Source organism: Mesoplodon bidens, assembly GCF_964165515.1.
Source record: "Mesoplodon bidens genome assembly, chromosome: 9".
In the NCBI taxonomy this organism is placed as follows: domain Eukaryota; kingdom Metazoa; phylum Chordata; class Mammalia; order Artiodactyla; family Ziphiidae; genus Mesoplodon; species Mesoplodon bidens.
This window is the reverse complement of record NC_138166.1, coordinates 31,217,807-31,241,273: the sequence shown is the minus strand read 5'-3', so window position 1 is coordinate 31,241,273 and position 23,467 is coordinate 31,217,807. Positions and strand designations below refer to the sequence as shown.

The following is a 23,467-nucleotide window of genomic DNA, read 5'->3' as shown; positions in this document are numbered from 1 at the left end:
ATTAAGCCCCGCCTCGTGAGTCAACGCGTGGCGACGGCGATGGGGCCGTGGGGCTGCGTGGCGCTGCGGCTCGGGGCGTTGCTGTGGCGCCGGGCCTTCTCCCTGGGAGCGTGGCCCGCGGCGGCCGCGGGGCTCCGGCTTCGGCTGCTTTCCGTGGGGCGACTTCCGGTGGGACCGACGCTCGGCAAGGTCTGCCCGGCCCCCGACCGAGCGCGCGGCCCGCACGGCGGGCCGGGCCTGGAGGAGCGGGCGGAGGGAACAGCCGGCGAGGGGCGCCCGGAGTCAGGCACCGGAGGTACGGACGAGGAGGAGGGAGCCGGGTCCCAGCTAAAGAGGCTGAGTTCCTCTCTTTTTGCGTTTCTCATGGGGTCACAAAACTCCTACAGAGCAGAACTGGAAGGGACTGCAAAGGTTGTCGGCACCAACTTTGCATTTCACAGTGGGATCAAGAGATGGACTGAAGTCTCCCAAACCCCAGGCGTCTGTCCGAACGGCCACGTCGGACCCCTGGCATCACAACCTCACCGTCCTCATCCCCCTTCACGCTCTGTCTAGGGTTCCGAGAAATGGACTTGTTGAGAATGTTGGGGCGTGAGGATTCTGAGGAAGAGCCAGGGTCTGGGGGCTCAGGGGTGCGTAAGAAGCGCTAATAGGAGATGGGGCCAATTTAAGAGCCTCTAAGTATTGTAAGCTTTTAGAAACTTGAGAGGTGGTAAACATATCACACCTGTGAAAGGATGAAGTATGAGAGGGAGAGGTTAGCCACTAGGGCCCTGGGAGTCAGCTTTAGAACTGAAGAGAGCTGTTAAGTCCACAGGCTCTTGTACACCACGGTGAAGAGCTGAATATCTAAATCTCTAGAGGAAAAATAAAAAACAAAAAACGGTTTTCACAGATAATACAGTTGTTACATAACCCAGCTGGCATTGTAAGAAAACCTCGAGAGTTCAAAATGAGAATTGCTGTTAAAATTTTAACCCTCCGATTGGTAGATTTGGGGCCACACACTTACTCAGCTAGTTCTCAGTTTCTCTCTCAAATGAAGGTTGTGGACGGATACTACCCAAGAGCCCTTCCAGTTCACGGTTCTAGTTCTGTGACCCTTTGTGGCTGGAATTCAGTTTAATGTGCCCCAAGATATTACCACCTCCCCAAATTGTGCTTGTTCTCCTCTCCTTTTTAAAATTATTATTATTAACTATTATTATTATTATTATCGTTATTTATTTATTTTTTTTGGCTGTGTTGGGTCTTTGTTGCTCCGCATGGGCTTTCTCTAGTTGCGGCGAGCGGGGGCTGCTCTTCGCTGTGGTGCGCGGCCTTCTCACTGCGATGGCCTCCCCTGTTGCAGAGCACGGGCTCTAGGCACGCGGCCCTCAGTGGCTGTGCCACGCGGGCCCGGCAGCCGTGGCACGCAGGCTCAGCAGTTGTGGTGCACGGGCTTAGTTGCTCCGCGGCATGTGGGATCTTCCCAGACCAGGGCTCGAACCCTGCATTGGCAAGGTGGATTCTTAACCACTGCGCCACCAGGGAATTCCCGTTTTCCTCTCTTTGAATAGCAGTTCTCTGCTTGATCTGTGTTACTCATTTCCTCAGGTACTAGATCAGAAAGCCGTTGTTGCTGATGTCTGGTTCTACTTGCATGCGCTAATAGGAAAGGATGTGTGTGGTGGCTGTCTGTGACCTGCGCACCCTTCCCATAAGTTGAGCAGTGCTATATGAAACCAGTGCCCAGCTGCAACTTCCAGGAGGCCTAAACACCTTCATGGAGGAGTGGTTTCGCTGTCAGCTGCCCGCATCTCTGGGTGCATATCGTGTCTGTCTTTACTTGGCCACCTGACAAAAGCAAATCTTTGTGCATTTCAGATCATACTGGTCCCAAGTTTGACATCGATATGCTGGTTTCACTTCTGAGGCAAGAAAATGCAAGAGACATTTGTGTCATCAAGGTTCCTCCAGAAATGAAATATACAGATTACTTTGTAATTGGTAGTGGAACTTCTACTCGACACTTACATGCCATGGCCTACTACATTGTGAAAATGGTAGGATGCTTTCTTTTTCTTTGGAACCTTTAACTTAATGGAATAGTGTCAATGCATCAGGCGGAAAAGCCACATTTAAAAACTAAACTCTAAGATTATATAAGAAGCCCAGATTTTTAGAATTTGCATGAGTGTTTTATGTTCTTTGATAGTGAAAGTTATGGGGACCAATATCTAGCCTTAGTCGGTCAAGATATTTTACATTCTTGTCTCTTGTGACAAGAAAAATAATACAAGAAAAAAATTACCTGAGGCAGGCTAGAAGACAGTATAACCCAGAGGGATTTCTAGAGCAAAACTGTCCAGTGTGATACCCACTAGCCCCATGTGGCTATGTAATTATAAAATAAAACTAAAAATTCAGTTCTTCAGTTGTACTAGCCACATTTCAGGTGCTTGGTGGCCACATGTGGCTAATGGCTACCATACTGGACACAAATATAAAACATTTCCATAGTTGCAGAAACTTATATTGGATAGTGCTGGCCTAGAGTTTAATTCAAATGTTTGAGCATGTCCAGTGTTCCCAGGCACGGTGCTGGGTATTGGGAAGACAAAAATTAAAAAGATTTCGTTCTTAACCCTCCAAATTCACAGGTCTAGTTGAGGAAAGAGAAGGAAGTTCACTTTCATACTTCTTTCACCCTGTTGAAAATTGGTCAGAGAGGGAACAGTTAAGACCAAAAGAATAGCTGGGATTGCCTAGAGAAGGGTGGTAAAATAAGGGGACTGAGAACAAAACCCTGGTGCAACATGGCAGAACAAAGGAAGATTCAAAAAGAGGGGGTAGTTGGAGAGACTAAGAGAACTAGGAGGGCATGGAGAAGTTAAAAGGCAGGATCCTAGGGTCTCTGTCAGATGTAATAGTAAGACAGAGTAAGACTTAGAAGTGACCACTGGACTTGGAGATATAAAAAGAAAGAGATTTTTCAGAGAAAGTTTCTGTGGAAGAGCAAGGGAGGGGAATAGAAATTCCTTCTGCAAAAATTTTAGATGAGGGAGAAAAATGCAAGGTCAAGAAAGTTTTGTTCTTGTTTGTGGTAAAATATTACATATTTTAGCCATTTTTAGGTGTACAGTTAAGTGATGTTAATTACATTCACATTGTTGTGCAACCATTACCACTATCCATCTCCAGAACGTTTTTCTGTTTTCATCTTGCAAAAAACTCTGTACACATTAAACAATAACTTCCCATTCTTCCTTCCCCCAGCCTCTGGCGTCCACCATACTGCTTTCTGCCTCTGTGAATTTGACTACACTAATAAGTACCTCCTTGAGTGGAATCATACTCTAATTTTCCTTTTGTGACTGGCTTATTTCACTTAGCATAATATTTTTCAAGGTTCATCTGTGTTGTAGCATGTGTCAGAATTTCCTTCTTTTTAAGACTGATTATTTTAATGTATGTAAATACCACATTTTATCTTATTCACCCATTGGTGGGCATTTGGGTTGCTTCCACCTTTTGGCTATTGTGAATAATGCTGCCCTAAACATGAGTGTAGAAATATCTGTTCAGATCCCTGCTTTTAATTTCATAAGTGGAATTGCCAGATCATGGTAATTCTGTGTTTAATTTTTTGAGGAACCATCACACTTTTACACAGTAGTTGCACCACTTTACATTCCCACCAGCAGTGCACAAGGGTTCCAATTTCTGTACATCACCACTTGTTATTTTCGTTATTTTCTGGTTTGTTGATAATATTGATAGTAATCCTAATGAGAGTGAAGTGGTACCTTGTTGTGGTTTTGATTTGCATTTCCCTAAATTAGTGATGTTGAGCATCTTTTCTCATGGTTATTAGCCATTTGTGTATATTTGGAGAAATGCCTGTTCAGGTCCTTTGCCCATGTTTTAACCGAGTTTGTTTTTTTATTGTGAAGTTGTAGGAGTTCTCTGTATATTCTGGATATAAATCCCGTATCATCTATGTGATTTGCAAATATTTTCTCCCATTCTGTAGGTTGCCTTCTTACTCTGTTCATTGTGTCCTTTAATGCACCAAAGTTTTAAATTTTTCTGCTGTTGCCTTTGGTCTCATATCCAAGAAATCATTGCCAAATCCAATGTCATGAAGCTTTTCTTTTTTTTTTTTTGGATTACTTAATTTTTTTATTTTTTTGAATTTAAGAATTTTATTTTATTTTATTTTTTTTTTGGCTGTATGTGGGCCTCTCACTGTTGTGGCCTCTCCCCTTGTGGAGCACAGGCTCCGGACGCCAGGCTCAGCGGCCATGGCTCACGGGCCCAGCCGCTCCACAGCATGTGGGATCTTCCCGAACCGGGGCACGAACCCGTGTCCCCTGCATCGGCAGGCGGACTCTCAACCACTGCGCCACCAGGGAAGCCCAAGAATTTTATTTTTTTATACAGCAAGTTCTTATTAGTTACCCATTATATATATATTAGTGTATATATGTCAATCCCAATCTCCCAATTCATCACACCATCACCTGCCCCCGCCACTTTCCCCCCTTGGTGTCCATATGTTTGTTCTCTACATCTGTGTCTCTATTTCTGCCCTGCGAACCAGTTCATCTGTACAGTTTTTCTAGATTCCACATATGTGCATTAATATACAATTTTGTTTTTCTCTTTCTGACTTACTTCACTCTGTATGACAGTCTCTAGATCCATCCACGTCTCTACAAATGACCCAATTTCATTCCTCTATATGGCTGAGTAATATTCCATTGTATATATGTACCACATCTTCTTTATGCATTTGTCTGTTGATGGGCATTTAGGTTGCTTCCATGTCCTGGCTATTGTCAGTAGTGCTGTAATGAACATTGGGGTGCATGTGTCTTTTTGAATTATGGTTTTCTCTGGGTATATGCCCGGTAGTGGGATTGCTGGGTCATATGGTAATTCTATTTTTAGTTTTTAAGGAACCTCCATACTGTTCTCCATAGTGGCTGTATCAATTTACATTCCCACCAACACTGCAAGTGGGTTCCCTTTTCTCCACACCCTCTCCAGCATTTGTTGTTTGTAGATTTTCTGATAATGCCCATTATAACCAATGTGAGGTGATACCTCATTGTAGTTTTGATTTGCATTTCTCTAATAATTAGTGATGTTGAACAGCTTTTCATGTGCTTCTTGGCCATCTGTATGTCTTCTTTGGAGAAATGTCTATTTAGGTCTTCTGCCCATTTTTGGATTGGGTTGTTTTTATTTTTAATATTGAGATGCATGAGCTCTTTATATATTTAGGAGATTAACCCTTTGTCCGTTGATTCGTTTGCAAATATTTTTTCCCATTCTGAGGGTTGTCTTTTCATCTTGCTTGTAGTTTCTTTTGCTTTGCAAAAGCTTTTAAGTTTCATTAAGTCCTATTTGTTTATTTTTGTTTTTATTTCCATTACTTTAGGAGGTGGATCAAAAAAGATCTTGCTGTGATTTATGTCAAAGAGCGTTCTTCCTGTGTTTTCCTCTAAGAGTTTTATAGCGTCCACTCTTACATTTAGGTCTCTAATCCATTTTGAGTTTCTTTTTGTGTATGGTGTTAGGGAGCGTTCTAATTTCATTGTTTTACGTGTAGCTGTCCAGTTTTCCCAGCACCACTTATTGAAGAGACTGCCTTTTCTCCATTGTATATCCTTGCCTCCTTTGTCATAGATTAGTTGACCATAGGTGCGTGGGTTTATCTCTGGGCTTTCTATCCTGTTCCATTGATCTATATTTCTGTTTTTGTGCCAGTACCATATGGTCTTGATTACTTTAGTTTTGTAGTATAGTCGGAAGGGAGTCTGATTCCTTCAGCTCCATTTTTTTCCCTCAAGACTGCTTTGGCTATTCGGAGTCTTTTGTGTCTCCATACAGATTTTAAGATTTCTTGTTCTAGTTCTGTAAAAAATGCCATTGGTAATTTGATAGGGATTGCATTGAATCTGTAGATTGCTTTGGGTAGTATAGTGATTTTCACAATATTGATTCTTCCAATCCAAGAACATGGTATATCTCTCCATCTGTTTGTATCATCTTAATTTCTTTCATCAGTGTCTTATAGTTTTCTGCATACAGGTGTTTTGTCTCCCTAGTTAGGTTTATTCCTAGGTATTTTATTCTTTTTGTTGCAGTGGTAAATGGGAGTGTTTGCTTAATTTCTTCTTCAGATTTTTCATCATTAGTGTATAGGAATGCAAGAGATGCCTGTGCATTAATTTTGTATCCTGCAGCTTTACCAAATTCATTGATTAGCTCTACTAGCTTTCTGGTGGCATCTTTAGGATTCTCTATGTATAGTATCATGTCTTCTGCAAACAGTGACAGTTTTACTTCTTCTTTTCCAATTTGTATTCCTTTTATGTCTTTTTCTTCTCTGAATGCCATGGCTAGGACTTCAAAACTATGTTGAATAATAGTGGTGAGAGTGGACATCCTTGTCTCATTCCTGATCTTAGAGGAAACGCTTTCAGTTTTTCACCATTGAGAATGATATTTGCTGTGGGTTTGTCATATATGACCTTTATTATGTTGAGGTAGGTTCCCTCTGTGCCCACTTTCTGGAGAGTTTTTATCATAAATGGGTGTTCAGTTTTGTCAAAAGCTTTTTCTGCATCTATTGTGATGATCATATGGTTTTTATTCTTCAATTTGTTAATATGGTATATCACATTGATTTGCATATGTTGAAGCATCCTTGCATCCCTGGGATAAATCCCACTTGATCATGGTGTATGATCCTTCTATGTGTTGTTGGATTCTGTTTGCTAGTATTTTGTTGAGGATTTTTGCGTCTATATTCATCAGTGATATTGGTCTGTAATTTTCCTTTTTTATACTATCTTTGTCTGGTTTGGGTATCAGGGTGATGGTGGGCTCATAGAATGAGTTTGGGAGTGTTCCTTCCTCTGCAATATTTTGGAAGAGTTTGAGAAGGATGGGTGTTAGGTCTTCTCTAAATGTTTGATAGAATTCACCTGTGAAGCCCTCTGGTCCTGGACTTTTGTTTGTTGGAAGATTTTTAATCACAGTTTCAATTTCATTGTGATTGGTCTGTTCGTATTTTCTATTTCTTCTTGGTTCATTATTGGAAGGTTATACCTTTCTAAGAATTTGTCCATTTCTTTCAGGTTGTCCAATTTATTGGCAGAGAGTTGCTTGTAGTAGTTTCTCAGGATGGTTTGTATTTCTGTGGTGTTTGTTGTAACTTCTTTTTCATTTCTAATTTTATTGATATGAGTCCTCTCCCTCTTTTTCTCCCTTTTTTTTGGCTAGTGATTTATCAATTTTGTTTACCTTCTCAAAGAACCAGCTTTTAGTTTTATTGATCTTTGCTATTGTTTTCTTTGTTTCTGTTTCATTTATTTCTGCTCTGAACTTTATGATTTCTTTCCTTCTGCTAACTTTGGGTTTTGTTTGTTCTTTCCCTAGTTCCTTTAGGTGTAAGGTTAGTTTGAGATTTTTCTTGTTTCTTGAGGTAGGATTGTATTGCTGCAAAATTCCCTCTTAGAACTGCTTTTGCTGCATCCCATAGGCTTTGGATCTTCATGTTTTCATTGTAATTTGTCTCTAGGTATTTTTTCATTTCCTCTTTGATTTCTTCAGTGATCTCTTAGTAACATATTGTTTAGCCTCCATGTGTTTGTTTTTTACGTTTTTTTTCCCTGTAATTTCTAATCTCATAGTGTGGTCAGAAAAGATGCTTGATATGATTTCAATTTTCTTAAAATTATTGGGGCTTGAATTGTGACCCAGGATGTGATCTGTCCTGGAGAATTGTCTGTGTGCACTTGAGAAGAAAGTGTAATCTGTTGTTTTGGGATGGAATGTCCTATAAATATCAATTAAATCTATCTGGTCTATTGTGTCATGTAAGCTTGTGTTTCCTGATTAATTTTCTGTTTGGATGATCTGTCCACTGGTTTAAGTGAGGTGTTAAAGTCCCCCACTATTTTTGTGTTACTGTCGATTTCCTCTTTTATAGCTGTTAGCAGTTGCTTTATGTATTGAGGTGCTCCTATGTTGGGTGCATATATATTTATAATTGTTATATCTTCTTTTTGGATTGATCCCTTTATCATTATGTAGTGGCCTTCCTTGTCTCTCATAACATTCTTTATTTTAAAGTTTATTTTATCTGATATGAGTATTGCTATTCCAGCTTTCTTTTGATTTCCATTTGCATGGAATATCTTTTACCATCCCCTCACTTTTCACTCTTTATGTGTCCCTAGGTCTGAAGTGAGTCTCTTGTAGACAGCATGGGTCTTGTTTTTGTATCCATTCAGTGAGCCTGTGTCTTTTGGTTGGAGCATTTAATCCATTCACGTTTAAGGTAATTATCAATATGTATGTTCCTATGACCATTTTCTGAATTGTTATGGGTTTGTTTTTGTAGGCTCTTTTCTTCTCTTGTATTTCCCACTTAGAGAAGTTCCTTTAGCATTTGTTGTAGAGCTGGTTTGGTGGTGCTGAATTCTCTTTTGCTTGTCTGTAAAGCTTTTGATTTCTACATCAAATCTGAATGAGATCCTTGCTGGGTAGAGTAATCTTGGTTGTAGGTTCTTCCCTTTCATCACTTGAAGTATATCATGCCACTCCCTTCTGGCTTGTAGAGTTTCTGCTGAGCAGTCAGCTGTTAACCTTATGGGAGTTCCCTTGTATGTTATTTGTCATTTTTCCCTTGTTGCTTTCAATAATTTTTCTTTGTCTTTAATTTTTGTCAGTTGAATGACCATGTGTCTCGGTGTGTTTCTCCTTGGGTTTATCCTTCCTGGGACTCTGTGCTTCCTGGACTTGGGTGGCTATTTCCTTTCCCACGTTAGGGAAGTTTTCGACTATAATCTCTTCACATATTTTCTCGGGTCCTTTCTGTCTCCTCCTTCTGGGATCCCTATGATGCGAATGTTGTTGCATTTAATGTTGTCCCAGAGGTCTCTTAGGCTGTCTTCATTTCTTTTCATTCTTTTTTCTTTATTCTGTTCCACAGCAGTGAATTCCACCATTCTGTCTCCAGGCCACTTACCTGTCTTCTGCCTCAGTTATTCTGCTATTGGTTCCTTCTAGTGTATTCTTCATTTCAGTTATTGTATTGTTTATCTCTGTTTGTTCTTTAATTCTTCTAGGTCTTTGTTAAACATTTCTTGCATCTTCTCGATCTTTGCCTCCATTCTTTTTCCAAGGTCCTGGATCATCTTCACTATCATTATTCTGAATTCTTTTTCTGGAAGGTTTCCTATCTGCACTTCATTTAGTTGTTTTTCTGGGGTTTTATCTTGTTCCTTCATCTGGTACAATAGCCCTCTGCCTTTTCATCTTGTCTCTCTTTCTGTGGATGTGGTTCTTGTTCCACAGGCTGCAGGATTGTAGTTCTTCTTGCTTCTGCTGTCTGCCCTCTGGTGGAAGAGGCTATCTAAGAGACTTGTGCAAGTTTCCTGATGGGAGGGAGTGGTGGTGGGTAGAGCTGGGTGTTGCTCTGGTGGGCAGAGCTCAATAAAACTTTAATCCGCTTGTCTACTGATGGGTGGGGCTGGTTTCCCTCCCTGTTGGTTTTTTGGCCTGAGGCGACCCAACACTGGAGCCCACCCGGCTCTTTGGTGGGGCTAATAGCAGACTCTGGGAGGGCTCACACCAAGCAATACTTCCCAGAACTTCTGCTGCCAGTGTCCTTGTCCTCACGGTGAGCCACAGCCACCCCCCGCCTCTGCAGGGGACCCTCCAACACTAGCAGGTAGGTCTGATTCAGTGTCCTATGGGGTCACTGCTTCTTCCCCTGGGTCCCGATGCGGACACTACTTTGTGTGTGCCCTCCAAGAGTGGACTCTGTTTCCCCCAGTCCTGTTGGAGTCCTGCAATCAAATCCCACTAGCCTTCAAAGTCTGGTTCTCTAGGAATTCCTCCTCTTGTTGCCGGACCCCCAGGTTGGGAAGCCTGGCGAGGGGCTCAGAACCTTCACTCCAGTGGGTGTACTTCTGTGGTATAAGTGTTCTCCAGTTTGTGAGTCACCACCCAGCAGTTAGAGGATTTGATTTTATTGTGATTGTGCCCCTCCCACCGTCTCATTCTGGCTTCTCCTTTGTCTTTGGTTGTGGGGAATCTTATTTTTGGTGAGTTCCAGTGTCTTCCTGTCGATGATTGTTCAGCAGTTAGTTGTGATTCTGGTGCTCTTGCAAGAGGGAGTGAGTGCACATCCTTCTACTCTGCCATCTTGAACCAGTCTTATCCACTGTGTTTTCTTCTAAGATTTTTATAGTTTTAGGTTTCATGTTTAGGTCTTTGGTATTCAGTTAGTTTTTGTAGATGGTGTCAGATAAAGACTCCAGCTTCATTATCTTGCATGTAGATAATCTAGTTTTCCCAGCACTATTTGTTGAAAGGACTGCCTTTCCCTATTGAATGGACTTGGCACCCTTGTTGAAAAATCATTTGACCATATGGGCTCTTTATTTTATTCCAGTGGTCTATAAGTTTATCTTAATCACTGTTTTGATTACTGTAGCTTTGTAGTAAGTTTTTAAATCAAGAAAGTTGAGATCTTCAACTGTGCTCTTCCCTTTCAAGATTGTTTTTGGCTATTTGGGATCTCTTTAGATTACATATAAATTTTAGGATGGAGTTTTCTATTTCTACAAAAAAAAAGTCTGGGATTTTGATAGAGATTGATTGTATTGAATCTGTAGATAAAGTCTTAACAATATTGTGTTCCAATTCATGGATACAGGGTGTCTGATTATTGGTGGCATCTTTGCAACGTTTTGTAGTTTTCAGTGTATGAGTCTTGCTTCCATGGTTATGTTTATTTCTAAGTATTTTATCCTTTTTGATTCTATTGTAAATAGAAGTATTTTCTTTTTTAAAAATATTTATTGATGGCTGAGTTGGGTCTTCGTTGCTGCACGCGGGCTTCCTCTGGTTGCAGTGAGCGGGGGCTACTCTTCATTGTGGTGTGCAGGCTTCTCATTGCGGTGGCTGTCTTGTTGTGGAGCACAGGCTCTAGGCGCACGGGCTTCAGTAGTTGTGACTCGCAGGCTCTAGAGCGCAGGCTCAGTAGTTGTGGAGCATAGACTTAGCTGCTCTGCGGCATGTGGAACCTTCCCCGACCAGGGCTCGAACCCGTGTCCCCTGCATTGGCAGGCGGATTCTTAACCATTGTGCCACCAGGGAAGTCCCAGAATTGTTTTCTTAATTTTCTTTACAGGTTGCTTATTAAGTGTACAGAAACGCAACTCATTTTGGGGTTTTGATCTAATATTCTACAACTTTGCCGAATTCATTTTTTCTGACAGGTTTATTTGGGTGCAATCTTTAGGGTTTTCTTTTCTTTTTTTAAATAAATTTATTTATTTATTTATTTATGGCTGTGTTGGGTCTTCGTTGCTGCATGCAGGCTTTCTCTGGTTGCGGCGAGCAGGGGCTACTCTTTGTTGTGGTGCGCAGGCTTCTCATTTCAGTGGCTTCTCTTCTTGCGGAGCACGGCCTCTAGGCGTGCAGCCTTCAGTAGTTGTGGCACGCGGGCTCTAGAGCGCAGGCGCAGTAGTTGTGGTGCACAGGCTTAGTTGCTCCGCGCCATGTGGGTTCTTCCTGGGCCAGGGGTCGAACCCGTGTCTCTTGTGTTGGCAGGCGGATTCTTAACCACTGCGCCACCAGGGAAGCCCTAGGGTTTTCTACGTATTAAGAGCATGTCGTCTGCAAACTGAGACAATTTTATTTCTTCCTATCCAATTTTGTTACTTTTTTCTTTTGTTTTGCCTTGCTCTAAATGCCATGGCTAGAACTTCCAGTACTGTGTTGAATAGAAGGTGGCTAAAGTGGGCATTCTTGTGTTGTTCCTGATCTGAGAGGAAAAACTTTCAGTTTTTTGCCATCAAGTATGATGATAGCTAATCGCTGTGGGCTCTTCATGTATGGCCTTAATTACCTTAAAGTAGGTTTGTTTTTTTTTTTCCTCATCTCTGTTGAGTTTTTGTCATGAAAGGGTATTGAACTTTGTCAAATGCTTTTTCTGCATAAATTTGAAATGATCCTGTGGTTTTCATCTTTCATTTTGTTAATGTGGTTTATTACATTGATTTTTAAAATTAATTTATTTTTGGCTGTGTTGGGTCTTTGTTTCTGTGCGTGGGCTGTTTCTGGTAGTGGCAAGTGGGGGCTACTTTTCGTTGCGGTGCGCAGGCTCCTCATTGTGGTGGTCTCTCGTTGCGGAGCACATGGGTGCGTGGGCTTCAGTAGTTGTGGCATGTGGGCTCAGTAGTTGTGGCTCATGGGCTCTAGAGCACAGGCTTTCGTAGGTGTGGCGCACGGAGTTAGTTGCTCCATGGCATGTGGGATCTTGCCAGACAAGGGCTCAAACCCATGTCCCCTGCATTGGCAGGTGGATTCCTAACCACTGTGCCACCAGGGAAGTCCCTACATTGTTTTTTTCATGTGGAATCATCCTTACATTCCAGGAATAAATCCCATGTGGTGTTGATATATAATTCTTTGAATGCGGTATTGAATTAGGTTTGTTAGTATTTCATTCAGGATTTTTCCATCAGTATTCATCAAGGATATTGGTCTGTAGTGTTTTCTTATAGGGTCTTTGTCTGGTCTTGGTATCAGGTTAATGCTACTCTCATAGAATAAGTTAGGAAGTGTTGCCGCTTCCTCAGTTTTTTGCAAGAGTTATAGCAAAATTTGATGTTAGCTTATGTTTAAGTATTTGGTAGAATTCACCAGTGAAGAAGCCATGTGGTCCAGGGCTTTTCTTTGTTGGGAGGTTTTTTTCCTTCCTTCTTCTCTGTGTGTTCTTTTCTCTATACCCCACCCTTTCGTTTGAGATACAGTTGTGTTGGGAGGTTTTTGATTAATGACTCAATCCTGTTCCTATTATTGAATAGGGCTATTCATACTTTGTTTCTTCATGATGCAGGCTTGGTAGGTTGTGTGTTTCTAGGAATTTGTCCATTTATTCTGGGTTTTCCAGTTTGTTGTGTCTCTAATGTCTCCTCACTTATTTCTGATTTTAGTTATCTGGGGGTTTATTGGTCAATTTTCTTGATCTTTCTGAAAAACGAAATCTTGGTTTCATTGATTTTTGTCTATTTTGTTTTAATTTGGTCATTGACTTCAGTTAGTTTCAGTTAGTTTTTGTAGATGGACAGTAGGACAGTAGGTCCTAATAAGGACAGTAGGTCATTATTAGTTATCTATTTTATATATAGTAGTGTGTATGTATCAATCCCAATCTCCCAATTTGTCCACCCCCGCCCATCCCCCTGCTTTCCCCCCCCCCGTAACCATAAGTTTGTTTTCTACATCTGTGACTCTATTTCTGCTTTGTAAATAAGTTCATTTGTACCATTTTTTTTTAGATTCCACATATAAGCGATATCATGATACTTGTCTTTGTCTCTCTGACTTCACTTAGTGTGATAATCTCTAGGTCCATCCATGTGGCTGCAAATGGCATTATTTCTTTCTTTTTTATGGCTGAGTAATATTCCATTGTATATAGGTACCACATCTTCTTTATCTGCTCCTCTGTCAATGGACATTTAGGTTGCTTCCATGTCTTGGCTATTGTAAATAGTGCTGCAGTGAACATTGGGATGCATGTGTCTTTTTGCATTACGGTTTTCTCTGGATATGCCCAGGAGTGGGCTTGCTGGATCATATGGTAGTTCTATATACATCTATATTTATATATCTATCTATATCTATCTATATCTGTATCTCTTAAGATAGGTTTTTTGACCATGCTGCATGGTGTGCAGGATCTCAGTTCCCCACCCAGGGATTGAAGCCACACCCCTGCAGAGTGTTAACCACTGGACTGCCAGGGAAGTCCCTCATGTGGTAGTTCTATATTTAGTTTTTTGAGGAACCTCCACACTGTTCTCCATAGTGGCCATACCAATTTACATTCCCACCAACACTGTAGGAGGGTTCCCTTTTCTCCACATCCTCTCCAGCATTTATTTATTTATTTAAATTAACTTTTGTTGGAGTATAGTTGAGTTACAGTGTTGTTAGTTTCTGCTGTACAGCAAAGCGAATCAGTTATACATATACATATATCCACTCTTTTTTAGATTCTTTTCTCATATAGGTCATTACAGCGTATTTGAGTAGAGTTCCCTCAATACTCTTATTCTTACAGTCAGTACTTATTATTTATTTTATATGTAGTATCTGCAGTATATGTCTATCCCAGTCTCCCAATTTATCCCCCCCCATAACCATAAGTTTGTTTTCTATATCTGTGACTGTTTGTTTTGTAAATAAGGTCATTTGTACCTTTTAGATTCCACATATGTGATATTATGTATTTGTCTCATTTACTTCACTCAGTATGATAATCTCTAGGCCCCTGTTGCTGCAAATGGCATTATTTCATTCTTTTTTTATGGCCAAGTAGCATTCCATTGTATATATGTACCACATCTTTATCCACTCCTCTATGGACAGTTCAGTTGCTTCCATGTCTTGGCTTTTGTAAATAGTGCTGCAGTGAACATTGGGGTGCATGTGTCTTTTTGAATTATGGTTTTCTCTGGATATATGCCCAGGAGTGGGGTTGCTGGGTCATATGGTAATTCTATTTTTAGTGTTTTAAGGAACCTCCATATGGTTCTCCATAGTGGTTGTATCAATTTACATTCCCACCAACAGTGCAAGAGGGTTCCCTTTTCTCCACACCGTCTCCAGCATTTATTATTTGTCGATTTTTTGATGGTGCATTTCCTAGTTCTTTAAGGTATAATTCATGTTGTTGATTTGGCAACTATTTTTTTCATGTAAGCATATACAGCTATACATTTCCTTCTTACTGCTGCTCTCACTGCATTCTGTAACTTCGTCTCAAGATATTTTCTAATTTCCCTTGTGATTTCTTCTTTGATCAGTTGTTTAAGGTAATAAAACAATTGATTTCCACATATTTGTGGATTTTCTAGTTTTATTTCTAGTTCATTTCATTGTGATCAGAAAATATACTTTATATGAGTTTAATCTTTGAATTTATTAAGACTTGTTTTGTTGCCTAACATATGATCTATCCTGGAGAATGTTCCATGTGCACTTGAGAAAAATGTGTATCCTGCTGTTGTTGGGTAGAATGTTCTGTTAATGTCCATTAGGTTCAGTTGGTCTGTAGTGCTGTTCAAGTTCTCTATTTCCTTATTGATCTTCCATCCATTAATGCAAATGGGGTATTGAGTCTGCTATATTACTGGGTTGCTATCTATTTCTCCCTTCAATTTTGTCAATATTTGTTTCATATATTTAGGAGCTCTGATTTTTGGTGCATGTTTCTAATTGTTATGTCATCTTGGTTGGTTGACCCTTTTATCATTATATAATGTCCTTGTCTTGTAATAGTATTTTTTTTCTAACATTAGTGTATTTGTTGTTTTAGACCATACATGGAATCTGCTGGGAATAGAGATTATGGGATGATAATATCCCATTAACACTGTCATGAAAGTAGATGAGATGGAATCATTAGAACTGAGAAGACCTAGCCTTAAAACAGGAAGGCAGCATCTGTCTCCCCTGAGAGGGAAAGGAAGCTGGGATGGACAGAAGGGATGATGTATGTGAGAAGTGGATATTGAGAGAGTTTAGGCCTGCCTCTGAGGCACCTTGATAAATGAGTGAGGTGGCCCTGTCAGAAGGGTTTGGGCAGGAGGATGCAGGAGAGAGGTGTAGGAGGTGGGTAGGATTTAAGGGGGAAAAAAGTTTCCCTATGTTTATATTAAGGGCCATGGTGTAGCTGTGAGGAATGAATAAGTTAGTTGCCAAATTAAGACCAAGAAAAATACCCCCAGATGCTCAATAAGAACAGAGATTTCCCCTATCCTCTTCCCCTTTAATATGTGATCTGGCTTTTTTCAGTACAAATACCTGAAACGTAAAAGTGAGCCTCATGTTAAGATCGAAGGGAAGGACACTGATGACTGGCTCTGTGTGGACTTTGGTAAGTTATTTTGGCACATTCTACAGAAAAATATTTGATATTGCACTAATCTTGAACTATTTTCAGTTGTAAAAGGACTGAGATCTCAGTGTTTCTCCACATACATTTTTCTTTTTAACTTTAGAATTTTATTTTTTTTTATTTTTTATTTTATTTTATTTTTTTTTATTTTTGCGGTACGCGGGCCTCTCACTGTTGTGGCCTCTCCCGTTGCGGAGCACAGGCTCCGGATGCGCAGGCTCAGTGGCCATGGCTCACGGGCCCAGCCGCTCCGCGGCATATGGGATCTTCCCGGACCGGGGCACGAGCCCGTATCCCCTGCATCGGCAGGCAGACTCTCAACCACTGCGCCACCAGGGAGGCCCAGAATTTTATTTTTTTATACAGCAGGTTCTTATTATCTCCACATACAATTTTTGAAGTGTGTCTAAAATAAGTTTTCTTATAACTTAGTTGGTCTTATTCACATGTGAAATCCTCATCTCACATGGTATGTATGTAAGTTGCCATACAGGTCAGAAAGCTGGTGGAGAACGGGATGGATAACATGGGAGAGATCCCCTAGTGGTGGTGGAAGGCACCTTGGGGTACACATAACCTTGGCCTTAAATAACTCAGATAAGGTGAAGGGTGTTCTAGGCACAGGGAAGGACAAGAGCAGAGGACTAGAATTTTGGAAAGATTTAACAAATTTGGGTATTAACACATACATAGTTTCAAAGTATTTCCCCAAAAGACAGTTAATACAAAGGGACAAACAGTAACTGAAGAACTGTGAAGGGGCTGAGATTTTATCTTACGTGTAAGCCAACAAGTTAGTCAAGGTTTGATGAAGCACGGTTTGTTACTCAGCAATAGCAGTAGCCAGCGTCAAGCACCATTTTTGCACCAGGGTCCCTGAGCAACACAGGACCAGATGACACCTGCACACAAAGTTCTAAGAGAAGAACCCTGAGATTAGGGTATCTACATCTTTTATAATGGGCAGGAAGCAGGCCTGCATTTGCTCTGGTGGAAAACACTTTTTTGGCCAAGGCTGTATGTCAGGGTTTCTCAGCCTTGCCGCTATTAACATTTTCGGCCAGGTAATTCGGGTGCCGAGGAATATTCTGTGCATTGTAGGATGTTCTCCTCTCCACCCCCCCCAACCATGAAACTCAAAAATGTCCCTTATTGAAAACCACTGCTGTAAGCATCCTTGCACTTGGACCCGGAGGGAGACGGTAGTTCTGAGAATATTTGCCAACAGCCGTAAACATACCGAGTCCAGAACAAACGCCTGTCAGTGCTTTGCTCACAGGCTGTGCAGAAATGTGATGAAACCCTTGGAGGACTGTCTCCCAAGCGAACCCCATCACGAGAAGTGTTACATACGGATATCATATACCTCCTGTATGATGCACTGAGAAAAGCACAGCATCACTTCTGTGGTATTTTTGCTGGATGGTGTCCACAATTTGCATTTCTAACAAGTTCTCAGGTAATGCTAATCTGGGGTTCACACTTTGAGAACCACTGTTTTAAATGTCACACAGGTTTGTGAGATCACAAGGGTAAAAGCAAATGAACTGCTTCTTCATTGTAAGTCTTATCTGTCCTTGATAGGCAGCATGGTGATTCATTTGATGCTTCCAGAAACCAGAGAAACCTACGAATTAGAGAAATTATGGACCCTTCGTTCTTATGATGACCAGTTAGCTCAGATAGCACCTGAGACCTTACCTGAAGACTTCATTCTTGGAATAGAAGATGACACTTCATCTCTGGCTCCTGTGGAGTTTAAATGTGAATAAAATGGTATGAACTGCTTTAGTCATTTCAGATTTGGATTGAGTCACTTATTACTCCTAAACCCTGCCTAGCTGGTTGTTGTCAAAACAAGTCTTATCTATGGACACTAATCCTAACTGACACATGGAAATTGCAGGTAAGTGAGCTACTTCTCACCCTGTGAACCAGTACATTCAAACTAAAATTAATATATTGTCTTTGTTCCTAAGATCTCAGCAGGATTTCCTGGAAGTTGAATTGGCCCCTGTGTTTTACTTGAGCTCTCAGAGTTTATTTTTATTTTATTTTTTGCTGACAAAGCAAGAGACTTTTTTGGGAAGGGGCACCCAGGTGGAGAGCAGGAGGGTAAAGGAACCCAGGAGGACTGCTCCACCACATGGCTCACAGTCTCGTGTTTTATGGGAATGGTGTTAGTTTCTGGGTTGTCTCTGGCCAATCATTCTGACTCGGGGTCCTTCCTGGTGGTGCACGCATTGCTCAGCCAAGGTGAATTCCAGTGAGGATTCTGGGAGGTTGGCAGGACATATAGACTGAAGTCTCCTCTCTCCTTTTGACCTTTCCTGAATTCTTCCAGTTGGTAGTAGCTTGTTAGTTCTGCATTCCTTACCAGGACCTCCTGTTTAAGATAACTCATGCAGGTGGTTACTATGTTGCCTGGCCAGGGCAGGCAGTTTCAGTGTTTCCCCTAACAACTCCTCCCTGAGAGACTTCATACTCAAGATAATTCTTGGGAATTGGAGTGGAGGTCTCTTTCTTCTGTAAGTACTTCCTGTTGAGAGTTGGCGTAGTCCCGCCTGGTAGAGTAGAAGTCTCTCTCTACCTGATCTAAATTGAGGTATTCTGTGCCCGAAACTGGCGATCATCCTTGTAGTAACAGCAGTTTAGCTGAAACTGTTGGACCCAGTTGGGGATGAACCTTGTAAGCAGTTGAAACAGACAAGGGCCTAACAGGATGGTCATCGCCAGGCCCAGAAAAGGCAGGCAAAATTGGGGGGTGAGGGCTGCAGGGTGTGTGACTTTGTTCTGATCGATGGGTAGTGAGGTAACAGGACAGTCAGCCTGCAGTTACCATCGTCCACCTGGGTGGGGGCCTTAGCTCCTGCAGAACTCAAAGCTGTTGTTATGCATACTCCTTGAGGCGAACCAGGACCCTGCCCCAAGGCTGTACACTACTTGACTGCTCCTCCCCTGTTGTTGCATCCCTTCCCTTCCCTGATTAGCAACTGTTTGAATCTGCCCTTTGGAACTCAGGGAAGGTCAAGGAGGCTGAGTGAAGCCTATATCCTACAAACAAGAAACAGGGGACACAGAAAGGATTTGCATCCTGGAGCCCCCCAGAGTCCTGCCCAGTTCCAGTTCAGGGAACTAACTGGGCGACAACAGTGCTGGCCACTTCCTGCTACAATAGGGCATAGTCCTGCCTCAATTTGGAGAATAGACACTGGACTGGAAATGCTTCTGATTCCCAGATCTGAGTCTTGTATGATTAAAATCTTCATCCCTTGGTCTGCCATTTTGGTGTAACAGACCCAATCAGAAGTAGCTGGAGGAGTGACAACAGGATTTTAATAGGCAAAATAAACGTCATTTCTTTTCAGGAGAATAAGCCTGAAACACAGTTTGGACCTGGTGCTTTGGGGAGACTTGTAGCCACGTAGCCAGTTGTCTAGTTTTATTGAGGTAGGTTTTAACTTTTAATGTAGTATTAACACATAGGTAACAGGTGCTATTGGTCATCAAACATGTCTCTTCTTTTTGTTAATGTATGATCTAAAGCAATTCCGTTGTCTAAAAATGTAATAGTTACAAGAGGAGACCTTTAAAAAGTAAGGCTGCAGTTCAGTTACCAGCTGCCAGCAGACATTATTTTGAGAACGGCTGGTGGCATCCAAGTCTGACACAGCTCAGAAAACTCAAGTTCTTAGCAATACAAGGATTTGCCTGAAATCACACCCACAATGCCATCTAGTTTTTTCTTGGATGTCTAAACCATAGCTACTCCATTTTGACTCTTAATGGTAATATTCCCCTTAATAGCCAAAGCAGATGTCACCATTAATGATGTTAGTGTTTCTCTAGGTATGAGAAGATGCAAGAATCTGGGCCCATAAAATCTTCTCCTGAAAATATCTAACTATCTATCTGAAGGCCTGTTCTGCCAGTTTTTCCCAGAGCACAGAGTGCCTCGTCCCTGTTCTACACTCTGAACTCCTTTTCAGGGGGTGTTGAAGGTCAGCAGCTGCAGCAGCCCGTGATTTAATCTTTGTAGAGGCAGACAGCAAGCGCCAATGGTGAGTGCCAAGTTCCAGTCAGCAGGGCCCCTTCATGGTCATAAATTTGACCATGGTTTTTGGGGGGGCATTTCATCCCCCAGTGCTAGGAATGCTCATTCCCAGGCCTAGCAAAGTGTTTTCCGAGTTGAAGTTTAAATCTTATTCTGTAGAATAGTACAGCCAAAATTTTTTTTTAAATATAGCAGAAAACATAACCACCCCACTGGTCCTGTAACATAAAACCTTCAGTTCTCAGTTCATATGCAACAGTATTATCTAGGTTCACAGTAAGGACATTGGTAGATACTGGTGCCTGCCTTGAGATTGACAGAACATTACTAAAAATCTAAGTTTACACTTTGACCAAATTTTTTGAAAAGCCAAAAATACATACTACACAGCAGGCTGCACCTGATAATGAAACACTTTATTCTGCATCAAGGTATCTGGAAAATGAAGCTGCATTTGGGGCACGTTACAGATGAGGAATGATCCATATGTGGTGAGTACAAAACTCAATTACAACAGAATTATTTCCTAGTATTACCAGATACTCCATTACCAATGCTTAATTGAAAGTAAAACATGATTTGCCACACTAGAAGGCTAGAAGTGAAACATGACAGAATTTAAACAGGCAGATATAAATGTAGCACCTATCTGTATTTAAAAAAAAAAAAGTTGGAAAAATCAAATACTGAGGAAGAGCTCTGGCCTTAAGCACATTTTACCCAAAATCCAACCAGAAAGCCAGTCCATTACTTTTTTTTTTTAAAGCAATTCATTGTATGGAAGAAAATGATGAATGCTAGATGAATTCAGTGACAAAAAGGGCACTTTTTGGCTAAAACTACAAAATAAACTGATTTTCTGAAAACATTTAGGAAAACATTTCAAGTCATTTTCAAAATGTTTAAATGATACAGTGATCTTCAGAAAAACTTACCTAGTCTGTAGAAATTCATCTTGAAATACAAATGAAGCAAAATGATTTAAGGGTTATTATATATGCCCTTCAGATCAGTATAATATGATGACTGTGATCATTTAATGAACAAAAGAAACACAATTCTGAGAGCAGTGTGGCCTTGGAGACCACCCACACCCACATAACTGTACATACCAGGCTTTGCCATCAAGGTAGGGAATGGGCGAATGCGTTCAGTATCAAAGGTCAAATGTATTATATCACAGTCATTCAAATTATATTCCAAAAGTTGTTCTTGTATTTTTCTACCTTTTGACTTATTTTCAAATAACTGGTTGCAGAGAATACAGAAATCCTGCTGCAATTTATGTAATATTCTAGGTGGCCTTTCATTCTTCTTGATTTATCATTGCTTAAAATCTTCAAAATAGCTTAGTGTGAGGCTCATGACAGTGCCTGGCACGGGGAGATGTGGCCTTTTTATTGCCTTTAAACACTGTCACACCGTCTGACTGCCCCATTGGTCTTCACAAAGCAATTCTTTTGGGGTCTGCTCCAAGCATAGACCAACTGGTCTGAAATATATTGGCAAACTAAGCATCCTGTAAGGCAAGCTGAAGCTTTCTTCTTGCCAATCAATTTAAAGTTCACAGGAGCTGCATGTCTCCATAGATACACTTGCTTTAGGTAGTGATAGTCAAAAGCACAAAGCATTTATGCATTCAATCACATAGCCAAACAAAAAAACCCTGAAGTCTCCTGAAGCCATTTATTAAAACTAGCCGTTCCAAAACCTCCTGCAGCCACTTTGCTCTGTTAGTACCATCAAAAACTTCCCTACCATAAACAAAAAAATAAATGGTATTTGCTGCTCTCCAAATATAGGCACTGCTCCGTATCACTGAACATTTACTGGATTTTCCAACTAATAACTGTCAAAAGCCTCAAAAAACCTGAAATTAATTTTCCAGCTTTACTGTCACCAGCCAGAAGTAAAATTTTTTTCTCAGTTATTTGCCTGTTAGCTAATTTTATTTTTTAAAAAACAGTTGGACTTATCTTTATAAAGTATATAAAATTTTCAGAAAAAAACAAAACAATTTTGCTTTCATTGCATTACTGAATACCTGAGGTAGTTGAGTAAAAATGCACATTTAATACCCCTGCCAACACCATTCAGCACTTCCCTTAGGTTATTTGTGTTAGTGTTAGATAAAACTGAGAACAGTTTTTCTATGCTAACAGCTTAACATTTAAGTTCTTGTAATAATTCTATTCTGATCCAATTTTAACAATTGGACATAGGAGCAATCTATCTTTATTTATTTGATGAATTTAGTAAATGCACCATTAAGCCAATTTCTGGCATTATGGGGGAATGAATATTAAGAAAAAACTAGAATATTTGTTATACTGAGAATACAACAAAAGGGAAGTGCAGAGCTCCTCTCTTTCCCTCCCTCACCCCCTAATTTTTTTCTTTTTTTAAAGCTGGGTGTCATACATTTCAGAGAGCATAAAGTATACATTCTCACAGAGACAGGAGTTCGAAAGTTGCCTGGTCCTCAGAAACAACCGGCTAGGTAAAAACTTGTGCATGTGATTCTGGATAGGGGTTCAGCGCCCATCTGTTGGTTAAGCAATCTGTCTTTGGTTTGGCATCTGCCTCTGTGGTGGGCTGTCTCCTGAGCCTTCACTTCCGTCTTGACTGAGGTGGTCCACTTTGCAGAGCTTTCTGCTGTTGGTGCTGCTTTACCTGAGTCAGAATTTCCTGAATTTTTCTCTGGGCAACCTGCAGTAGGAGAGAGCTTTGAAATTTCTACCTGATCAAGTATGACCAAAAGTTAATTTACTCTTCCATTTCAACAACTTCAAATTGAAATTTATTTGAAGATTAAAGATACATACTTATTAGTTTCCTAGCAGAGTCTCTGAAATCACCTGCTAAAAGGGGGATTAAAAGTGTTAAGCACCAAGTAGCCTGAAATATTTATATGACATGGGGACACGCATGGGAGGAGGATCACTCAGGAAGAAGAAAGCAGCAGAAGAGCTCACTTATCACACTAGAGCCCACTTGCCTGGCAAGCATAGAAGTGACCAGTTATTTTGACGACCACTTGGTCATTCTCATCAGGCGTCTGGTCACGAGGGACAACAACTTCTGCACTTGACAAATTCTGGAGCTCATTCACCTGAAGGAGATAAATACAAATCATGTTAAGTGGAGTTGTTCTCCTTTTTTTTTTTTTTTAAATGACCATTTCCTTACTATGTACCAAAATACTGAGCTTTGGCTTTATATTTATAATCTCATCTAATAATACTAATAATTCTATCAGTTTATCAGTATTATCCCCATTTCAAGATAATTAAAACTAAGCCTTAGTGAAAGAAACTGACTCGCCCACAGTTGCATAAGTTAATGACAAAACCAGCTTCAACCCCTGAAAATCTGATTCCAAAATACACACTTTGAGTCACTTCAGAATTGTAAATAGCTTTGAAAATGAC

General features: G+C 40.8%; 2 protein-coding genes across 3 annotated transcripts in view; one reads left to right on the top strand and one right to left on the bottom strand.

Moving 5' to 3' along the window:
• MALSU1 (mitochondrial assembly of ribosomal large subunit 1) lies at window positions 1–20,531 on the top strand. 2 transcript variants are annotated; one of them, XM_081243702.1, is made up of 5 exons: window positions 1–295; window positions 1,867–2,045; window positions 15,880–15,961; window positions 17,567–17,758; window positions 20,468–20,531. In XM_081243702.1, the coding sequence occupies exons 1-4, from the start codon at window positions 40–42 to the stop codon at window positions 17,752–17,754; spliced, it is 705 nt and encodes a 234-aa protein (XP_081099828.1). In that variant the 5' UTR covers window positions 1–39; the 3' UTR covers window positions 17,755–17,758; window positions 20,468–20,531. The 2 variants fall into 2 exon arrangements, with proteins under 2 accessions (XP_081099828.1, XP_081099829.1); XM_081243703.1 differs by lacking the exon at window positions 20,468–20,531 and having other exon boundaries at window positions 17,567–17,777.
• A 2,115-nt stretch (window positions 20,532–22,646) lies between these two features.
• The window catches only part of IGF2BP3 (insulin like growth factor 2 mRNA binding protein 3), a gene marked incomplete at its 3' end in the record, with an annotated part of 144,972 nt that continues 144,151 nt past the window's right edge, over window positions 22,647–23,467 (bottom strand). Inside the window, exons 14-15 of the mRNA XM_081243701.1 lie at window positions 23,035–23,148; window positions 22,647–22,745 (exon numbers count right to left, since the gene is read on the bottom strand). Coding sequence (XP_081099827.1) covers window positions 22,647–22,745; window positions 23,035–23,148 — 213 coding nt within the window. The remainder of the gene's footprint in view (window positions 22,746–23,034; window positions 23,149–23,467) is intronic.